Genomic DNA, 9,580 nt, shown 5'->3' on the forward strand with positions numbered 1-9,580 from the left:
AGAAAAATCTACCCAAAGTCGGCTTAACCGTCAAACACCAACAGATCTTGCAAAATCCTTGTAATCAATTGTCAACTAATCGTATATGTCATTGTTTGTTAACCACTTGTTTTTAAATAATATTGTATATATTTCTTCTAAATGAGCTTGGGGGCATTGGCCCTTCAATATCACTCTCATTCAATCTTTTTGTAAATCAAATTACTTATTGTCTAACGACAGGTGTAATATTTTATGGAAGAAATAAAATAAAAAAAAAAAAAATGTTCATTCGAATCATTTGAAATTTCTGTATACAATAACGAAAAATTCAAAAAAAGTTGTACACATAAAATGAATGTCGATTCGAAACTTACTTTAATCTAAGAATCGAGCAAGTTTTGTTTTGTACAATATTTTAATTTTTTCTTTTTTTTATATGAAGAAAATATTTAAAAGAAATTTTTTTTTGCTAAAAACCTCCCCCTAGTGGATCCCTATAATATGAAAAAAAGAACGAATAAAATTGGCCTCGTATCGGCCCAAAAAAATGCGTACAAACGAACATCATTTCATTTTTATATATATAGATGTTCTATTAATGAGCTTGAAGTGAGTCGCATCATCAAAGCAGAACATTGTAACATGCGCTCTCCATAATAATATCTGCCGTTGATATCCAGGCATGCCCGTTATGATGCATACCAGATGGATCAAATTCGAGCAACTGTACTTTGGCACTATTATAAGTATTAAGTATTTTTATTAATACGGAAAATTGGTTATATTACACTTCTATCACAAATGAGGAATTACAATTTCACCACACCTGTCTACAACGGTTCTTATATTGTTTGTTTACCTTCTGTTAAGTGCTGACTTTTTGTGAAAGAACGTGGTTTAATATTATATTATATGTAGGAATCATAGCAACCCAAGTGTTAGAGCTAGCTAAGCCTTTTTAGTAGCGTTATGTTAAAAGAAAACGATTCCTTTGCTTCTTTTTATTCGACTATTTATTCTCAAATGTTTGTACAAGACTGACTAACTTAATATACTTGGTGTGTGACATATTTATGCAGAACAACGAAGAACGGATTCCAAGGAATAACAGAAATAAAAAACATGATAATTACATAAATTTCTATGTACCGGCACGACATAGTGATACATAAGAAAAATATGTATGTGCACACATCTGTATGTACGTACATATGCGCTTGCATGCTACTGTTTATTTGCAGGTGCCTTAGGGCAAATCATCCGCGGCTCCGAACACCCTCCCCCCCCGTTGAAAGGTCACGGCTTTCAACAGAATCCTTTACCGGGAGAACACACAGTTTGTTTACGGCTCGACGCTTTATGCCACTAGATGTTCGCAAAAGTGCCACTCGTACGGCACCATCTGCTCCAGGGATAACTTCAATTACTCGTGCTAGAGGCCACTTCAAGGGTGGTGAATTTTCTTCCTTTACGACATCATTGACTTGAATATTGGCTTGAGGCGTAAGCCATTTTGCGCGTTGCTGGAGAAGAGTGAGATACTCTTGAGTCCACCGCCTCCAAAAGACTTGTTGTATATATGTTACACGTTGCCATCGATCAAGGCGCGAGTAATTTAGCGCCGTGAGATCCGGTTCAGGAAGAGCTGTCATAGGACCACCAATCAAACAATGCCCTGGTGTTAGGACATCCAAATCCACTGGATTTTCTGAAAGAGGGGTTAGAGGAACCGAATTAATCACAGCACAGATTTCACATACCAATGTACGCAATTCATCAAACCCAAGAAATGATGAGCTAGCGGAACGATGGAAATGTTGCTTGGCTGTCTTTACGGCTGCTTCCCACAAACCGCCAAAGTGCGGGGAGCGAGGGGGAATGAAGCGCCAAACGAAACCATTACTGAGGCAAAAGTTGTGAAGTTTGCTGCGGTGTTTTTCACTGAGAACTAAGTCTCGTAGTTCCTTAAGCTCGTTCTTAGCGCCTACAAAATTCGTTGCATTGTCAAACCAGATACATCTTGGTATTCCACGCGTGGCTATGAATCTTTTTAATGCGTCAATAAATGCACCCGTTGAAAGGTCTCTTACCAACTCCATCCAAACAGCCTTTGTAGGGAAGCATATGAACACGCTAACATAATATTTTTGTGGCGATTTGTTGCGCACTTCAGGCTTATAATAAAACGGGCCGCAGTAATCCACACCGGTGTCTATGAAGGGCCGCGAAGCCTGAATGCGTTCCTTGGACAGATCAGCCATTATGTGCTCGACGAGTCTCGGTCTTGATTTGAGGCAGATAATGCATTTTTGTAGAACGCGAGCTGTTGTTTTCCTGCCACCTATTGGCCAAAACTGCATACGAATAAAGGCGAGTAAAGCTTGAGGACCTGCATGGTGATGCCTACTATGAAAATAGTTGATTATTGCGTACGTCAGTGGATGATCCTTCGGTAGAATGCATGGATGGCGCGATGAAAAGCTAAGCATCGAATTTTTTAATCGTCCACCGACTCTAATAATTCCGAAGTCATCAAGGAATGGCGGTAACGAGGCAATGCTGCTCGAATTAGGGACGCATTTATTGGCTTGCAATACAGTGTACTCCGGCCACAATTGCGCTCTTTGTACTATGCGAATAAGAAGTTGAGTTCCCTGATGAATGTCTTCAGCCTTAAGTTGCGATGACCTTGGCGATTTTTTGATGTTAATAAATTTGCTGGCATACCCAAAAATTCGCTGCATTGTTCCGAATGAGTTAATGTATTTGAATGAAAGGGAAATGTCCATATGATTATTTGCAGAAAGCAAAACCCTTTGTCGAATTTCGGGAAGTTTTGGTTGTGGTGAGCACATGCGTGGCCAGTTGTCCTCCGCTTCTAGCAAAAAGGGTGGGCCGTGCATCCAAAGTTTCGATCCTAGAAGTTCCCGGGGTGTAGCTCCCTTCGATAAAATGTCAGTCGGGTTCATTGCTGTAGGAACATAGTGCCATTGCATGCCCTCTGTCAGTTGATGTATGGTGGAAACCCGATTGGCGACAAAAACGTTAAACCTTGACGGTTCTTCTCGCAGCCACGAAAGGACAGTGGAGGAATCCATTAGCTGTGCGAGCAATGTTGCTGCACAGAGTTCCAGCTTGGGTATGGTGACGGTCTTTAGTGGAGAGAGTGGGCCTTTGAACATAGTAGGTGAACTTGTATGTTGTTGTCCTTGGTTGATCGCGTGTAAACACACACTTCAAGGCTTGCATCGCAAAATGCATGGATTTCTCTAATAGCTTCAGACTGAAAAACGTAACGAGGAAATGATAGATACTGCATGTCTGCAAATCCAGTGCGAAAAGCAGACCAAGCAGTGTCTAATGATTGTGGCAGACTCTCATCCCACTCGAGCTTATCTCTCCACATTCGTTGCAGAAGAATCTTCGCCTTGGTCAGCGTGGGCCCCATTAGTCCAAGGGGATCTTAACATCGAGCTAGTGTAGACAAAGCAGAGCGTTTGGAGTTTTTTCCGAATTCTCTTTGTGGTACAAATGAAAATAGCAATTTGTCCTTGTGCGGGTCCCAGACAAGCCCCAGTGCTTTGGTGATGTCACTGCCATCGTCAAACTTAAGAAACTTTTCCTTGTCTACGTCAGGAATATCACGAAGGATCTCAGGACTATTAGAGCACCATTTGCGTAACTTGAAGCTTCCTCGGGTAAGAAGGCTAGTTGTTTGCAGTTTAATGTTGAGTACTTCTGCCATTGAATCGCCCCCAGTTATCAGGTCATCTACATAGAAGTCCCGAAGTACCGCTTCTGCTCCAATGGGATCAGTCGCGGATTCGTCTGCTGCGAGTTGGTGCATGGCTCGGATGGCTAGAAACGCTGCAGGCTTAGTTCCATACGTCACCGTGTCGAGCTTATAGATGCGAAAGTCTTCTTGTGGAGATTCTCGCCACAAAATACATTGGAGCATGTTGTCCGGTGGAGTGACGCGAACACACCTATACATCTTACAGATGTCTGCAGAAAGTGCTATAGGAAAAGTACGAAATCTAATGAGAATATGAAAAAGCTTCGGTTGAATAGTTGGGCCTGCCATGAGTAGGTCATTTAACGAAAAACCTGAGGTAGTGGTTGCAGATCCATCAAAAAACCACCCTCAATTTTGTTGTACTACTGTCATCCTTGATAGCGCAATGATGTGGCAGGAAGTACTTGCATTGTTGTACAACCTCGTTGGAAACCAGCGACATGTGGTTGAGTTCCAGATATTCCTTAATAAACTTACTGTATTCTGCCTTTAGATCAGGGTTACGGGCGAATTTTCGTTCCAGACCTTGAAAGCGTTGACGAGCTTGTAAATAGGAGTCTCCTAGGGCATCCATGCTGCGTTTTATGGGCAGACGAACAGAGTATTCACCTGATGGCAATCGAAAATAATTTCCCTGGAAGTGGGCTTCGCAGTCAAGATCTTCTTTGGAGGCCTTAGAGACCGGTTCGAAAATGTGCTCGATCTCCCAAAACCGACGTACTAAATAGTCCAGCCGAGTGCTGGGAATGAGACCACTGGAGGATTTCTGCCTCACGACGAATGATGACAGGTTTGGAGTTTGTTGCCCACCTCCAGATAGCACCCATCCGAGACGAGTTTTCTGAAGTAGTGGTAAACCAGATCCTAAGCGTATCTGACCCACACAAAGTAGATCGAAGAACAGTCCTGCTCCGATGAGCAGATCAATACGCTGTGGTAAGTTGAACCCAGGATCGGCTAGTGGTATATTCGACGGAACACTCCACTCGTTGGTGCTCACGGAGCAGCCAGGCTGATTGTCGGTGATGGTTTTCTCAACAAGGGCAGTGATGCTTGTTGAAAAATCTGAAATCCGCGACTTAAGTACGAGATCGAGTGAGTAACCTTCCGTTGGGAAGTTGGCATCTCCAATTCCAGAGACTGTAGCAGAAGCTTTTGTTTGGAATAGCTGAAGTTGATTTGCGAAGCGAGTTGTGACGAAGTGCAACTGGGAACCAGAATCCAAAAGAGCGCGACAGGACACGAAGATTCCAGCACGATTTTTTACAAGAATGACGGCAGTAGCTAGGAGCACAGCATCAGAAGGAGACACGGGGGCATTAAGCGAAGCAGATATCGATGCAGTCATAGCACTGGATCGAATTGTGGCCACTGATGAAGCATCGGCTTGACTATCGGTTAACGAAGCAGTTGAGCGGTAAAAATGCAGGAGCGTGTGGCGTTTCGACTGGCAGGTGCGGCACGATCCGGATTTGCAGTTCCGCATTTGATGGCCAGCCTTGAGGCAGTTAAGACAAAGTTCAAGCTTCTTAACTTCCCCCAGGCGCGAGTTCGGATCTAAATTTGCGAAAAGTTGACAACTATAAATTGCATGCCCGGGTGATCCACAAAATATACAAACACGTGTTGAGCCTTTGGAGGCGACAAACGTTTTCCTTTGACTAATACTGTCGTTTTTGCTATGCCTTAGCGCCTGACCAGTCTGTGTTTGAACAGCATGCTCAACATTCTCAAGCATTCGGCAGCGCCTTTCCAAGAATGCAGTCAATTGATCCCAGGATGGCAGCTCGCTGATCGAAGAGGTTTCCTCCCATTTGGCCTGCGTCGTTTTGTCAAGTTGCTGGAGAATCATTTGTACGATGATGCAGTCTGCAATTTTCTCGTTAGATGCGAGCGACTGTAATGCACGAATGTGTGAAGTGACCTTGTCTGTCAGCTTTCGGAGCATGCCTACGTTTGAATCCACCTTGCTCAGCCCAAATATCTCCCTGACGTGTGCCTGAAATATAAGACGTTTGTTATCGAAACGCTTCTACAAAAGTTCTAAAGCAGTTTTATAATTATCATTGCTTATTTCCAGTGAGCGCACGGTGTCGAGGGCAGCGCCACTCAAACAGGAACACAAATGTTGTAGTTTGTCGATGTTTGTGAGGTCGCTGTCCTTGTCGATAATTGACGTGAACATCGAATAGAAATTTGTCCACTCAGTGTAGGCCCCACAAAATTTAGGCAGCGTTAGTAATGGTAGACGTGAACTATTGGCGTTCACGATGATTGATTGGGCTTCACTGGAGTTCATCCTGAACGTGGAGCAATGTTGAGAGGTACTACGTTTACCTATCTCGCGTTGCAAGCTAGCCCTAAGGTTGATTAGAGCAGTATCGAAGTGGCTTGGCAAATCGCTGGCTATGGAGTCAAAATCTAATTTCTCTAAGCTTGTATGCGCGACAGAAAAGTTGGATTTCAATTCGACCAGAGATTCTAGCGTTGCCGAAATACTGTACTCGTCCATACTGTGCAGCTTGTCTGAGTCCAACTCTTTGATTAAGCGCTCCAATCTGTTGAAAATAGACTTGGTTTTCAGTCTTAGAAAGGCTACTCGATCTATATCTTCCCCTTGCATGACGAAGGTTTAGACGTTGGCAAACGAGAGTCGAAATTATATCAGTGCGCGGCAGGCACAACTGTACGTTTTTATATTAATAACGGATTTAAAATACCGGAAAATCGCGTTATATTATCACGTCGGGGTCACCAATGTTAGAGCTAGCTAAGCCTTTTTAGTAGCGTTATGTTAAAAGAAAACGATTCCTTTGCTTTTTTTTATTCGACTATTTATTCTCAAATGTTTGTACAAGACTGACTAACTTACTTGCTGTGTGACATATTTATGCAGAACAACGAAGAACGGATTCCAAGGAATAACAGAAATAAAAAACATGATAATTACATAAATTTCTATGTACCGGCACAACATAGTGATACATAAGAAAAATATGTATGTGTACACATCTGTATGTATGTATGTACATATGCGCTTGCATGCTACTATTTATTTGCAGGTGCATTAGGGCAAATCATCCGCGGCTCCGAACAAGCGTATTTATAAGTTCTCTTGGAGTTAGAATTCGAAAAGACGTATCTGCCGCCATCTAAAAGTTCAAGAATTTGGGCTGGTCCTTTAATTTGTTTAACTAAATTGTATTTCTCATAATTTCTTTACAAATTCTCATTTAAACACTTTACACTTTAATTTGCACTATTACTCTTGTGGTACTTGTGAAGCAACGGAAAAATGCTCAAACAAATGACATTTTTACACAAGAGGAGAATATGAGCCAATGTGGGTATTGATGCAGTATCGTATTGATATGCAACTTACATTACAAAAATGTGTGTATGTATATATATGTATATGCATTCTTGTTTGGACAATACCAAATGTTGATTTCATTTATTTAATCAGTTACAATGCTTTAAACCAATGGCAGGTAAGGTTCATTTGTAATTGCGCTTTGTAAAAATTCGTTGCAAATATTACTTTTATATGTAAGATTTTACCTTGTTATGCAAAGAAAAAATAGTAGCCATCGAAAGCAAAGCAGCACGGCAGCAGGGAACCACTTGATTTTTTTACATTGGATTGTTGTTATTAGCTTTTTTTTTAATCAGTAAGGAAAACTTTCTGCTTGTGTTTTTCCCATCGGACTGACTGATTTATCGTGCCGTTGAAAAATGCTATAGCTGTTTCAATTTCGACACTTGCTTTTAAAGGTACTTTCAAAGTTGCCCAATGTAATTTCATCAGCTACGCCTTTCGGTCTGTGGTATGAGATACAGTGATCGATTTATCATTTCCTGTAGTAAACTTTGAGTTGTCAATATGATTGGCGAGTGGTTAAAAGAAAGTTCAAGGCAAGGTATAAATGTTTAGCAAATGGGATATTTGTTTACTGTCTGAGGGTCAGAACCTAGTTCTTCTTCTAGATACTTTTGAATAGACAGCCTTCTGCTCTTACACATATGCTGTTGATAAGTGGGTTTCCTTTGGTAATTGTTTATCTGGAACACTATGTCAAATTTTTTGCGGTATAATCTCCGCCGGGAATGAATATGCTTCCGAGCGTTTTAAGACAATTTATATTATGCACATTTTTGTTGTTGTTGCAAGTAGTCTTTGTGTCTTGTTGCCTCTGTGCTAAATATACAATGTCACCTTTTTTATAATTTCTCCTTCGCCAAATTTAAAATTCTCATTTAATTCTTTTTCATATTATTTTTTCTTCCAGTACCAGTTAGTTTCCTTATAAGTATTTACTTCTTATTTTAATAAAGTCATCTGTAAGGCTGAGCTGTGCTGTGAGCTGTGAGATATATGTACTCAATTTACAATATCCTCTTATAATCAATTGTAGCCAATTCGTTCGACATATCATAATTAGTATCTTGATCGTCTTAATCGTAGTCGCCGTTAGGTTCAATTTTAAACACGGTTAACAATTATTTTTAATGTACAACAATATTTAGTTTCTAGATGCCTGCAATTTAAAATAAAAATACTAATAAATTCACAAACGTCTCTATAGAATTCTACCTCCATATGAACTTCGTTCTTTTTTGAGATATCTGGCAACACTAACTTTTCGCTTTAAACCTCCGGAGGGTGGGTTTAAGGTTTTAGGATGGAGATACCCCTCTCTTTCTCCTCTTTTAGATTCTTTTTTTAATGGCAGTATATTGAATGTTCCCCAAAAAGTGCAGCAAATGAAAATATTCTTATATCTATCTATCTATCTATATATATAAATGTGAAAATCTGTCCCTATGTTCGCTTATAACTCGAGAATGGCTGAACGGATTTATCTTATCTTGGTCTTGAATTATTCGTGGAAGGTCTAGGGAAGGTTTAAAAGGTGAGAAAAATTCGAATAATTGCCGGGAAAATGGTCAAAACGTGGACCCGGGTAACCTTCGGATGTGTATATACAATATGGGTATCAAATGAAAGCTGTTGGTGAATGCTTTAGTTCAGAGTAGTTTTCATGCCGCTCCGTGACTAGGGTTTTGAGATAGAGACCAAAACGTGGACCCTAGAATGTGTTTGTACAATATGAATATCAAATTGAAGCTGTTGGTGAATGCTTTAGTACAGAGTATTTTTCATGCCGCTCCGTGACTAGGGTCTCGAGATAGAGACCAAAACGTGGACCCTAGAATGTGCTTGTACAATATGAATATCAAATGGAAGCTGATGGTGAATGCTTTAGTACAGAGTATTTTTCATGCCGCTCCGAGACTGGGGTCTCGAGATATAGGTCAAAACGTGGGCCCGGGTAACCTTCGGATGTGTATATACAATATGGGTATCAAATGGAAGCTGTTGGTGAATGCTTTAGTTCAGAGTATTTTTCATGTGGCTCGTGACTAGGGTCCCGAGATAGAGACCAACACGTGGACCCTAGAATGTGTTTGTACAATATGGATACCAATTGGAAGCTGTTGGTGAATGCTTTAGTACAGAGTATTTCTCATGCCGCTCCGTGACTGGGGTCTCGAGATATAGGGCAAAACGTGGACCCGGGTAACCTTCGGATGTGTATATACAATATGGGTATCAAATGGAAGCTGTTGGTGAATGCTTTAGTTCAGAGTATTTTTCATGCCGCTCCGTGACTAGGGTCCCGAGATAGAGACCAACACGTGGACCCTAGAATGTGTTTGTACAATATGGATATCAATTGAAAGCTGTTGGTGAATGCTTTAGTACAGAGTATTTCTCATGCCGCTCCGTGACTGGGGTCT

At 41.0% G+C, this 9,580-nt stretch overlaps 3 protein-coding genes across 3 annotated transcripts; all 3 read right to left on the reverse strand.

The window, feature by feature from the left end:
* Positions 1-1,238: 1,238 nt before the first annotated feature.
* LOC128870594 (uncharacterized) lies at positions 1,239-3,164 on the reverse strand. Its single transcript, XM_054113246.1, has one exon. It carries the CDS (start codon positions 3,162-3,164, stop codon positions 1,239-1,241), a length of 1,926 nt encoding a protein of 641 aa, XP_053969221.1.
* Positions 3,165-3,445: 281 nt separating this feature from the next.
* LOC128870595 (uncharacterized) lies at positions 3,446-5,630 on the reverse strand. Its single transcript, XM_054113247.1, has 2 exons — positions 4,145-5,630; positions 3,446-3,999 (listed from the first exon to the last, which is right to left on the reverse strand). Exons 1-2 carry the CDS (start codon positions 5,628-5,630, stop codon positions 3,446-3,448), a joined length of 2,040 nt encoding a protein of 679 aa, XP_053969222.1.
* Positions 5,631-5,810: 180 nt separating this feature from the next.
* On the reverse strand, positions 5,811-6,401 carry LOC128870596 (uncharacterized). Its single transcript, XM_054113249.1, has one exon. The coding sequence runs from the start codon at positions 6,399-6,401 to the stop codon at positions 5,811-5,813; it is 591 nt and encodes a 196-aa protein (XP_053969224.1).
* Between the last annotated feature and the right edge of the window lie 3,179 nt (positions 6,402-9,580).

The sequence above is a fragment of the Anastrepha ludens genome, chromosome Y (genome assembly GCF_028408465.1).
Source record: "Anastrepha ludens isolate Willacy chromosome Y, idAnaLude1.1, whole genome shotgun sequence".
Classification (NCBI taxonomy): Eukaryota; Metazoa; Arthropoda; class Insecta; order Diptera; family Tephritidae; genus Anastrepha; species Anastrepha ludens.

Excerpts from the sequence above, each read along its gene's own strand:
- LOC128870595 (XM_054113247.1), bottom strand. The coding sequence starts at position 5,630 with ATGATTCTCCAGCAACTTGACAAAACGACGCAGGCCAAATGGGAGGAA. Across the intron at positions 4,000-4,144 it reads TTGCGCTATCAAGGATGACA|CACTTTCTGCAGACATCTGT; the intron begins GTAGTACAACAA and ends CTTTTCCTATAG.
- LOC128870594 (XM_054113246.1), bottom strand. The coding sequence starts at position 3,164 with ATGTTCAAAGGCCCACTCTCTCCACTAAAGACCGTCACCATACCCAAG.
- LOC128870596 (XM_054113249.1), bottom strand. The coding sequence starts at position 6,401 with ATGCAAGGGGAAGATATAGATCGAGTAGCCTTTCTAAGACTGAAAACC.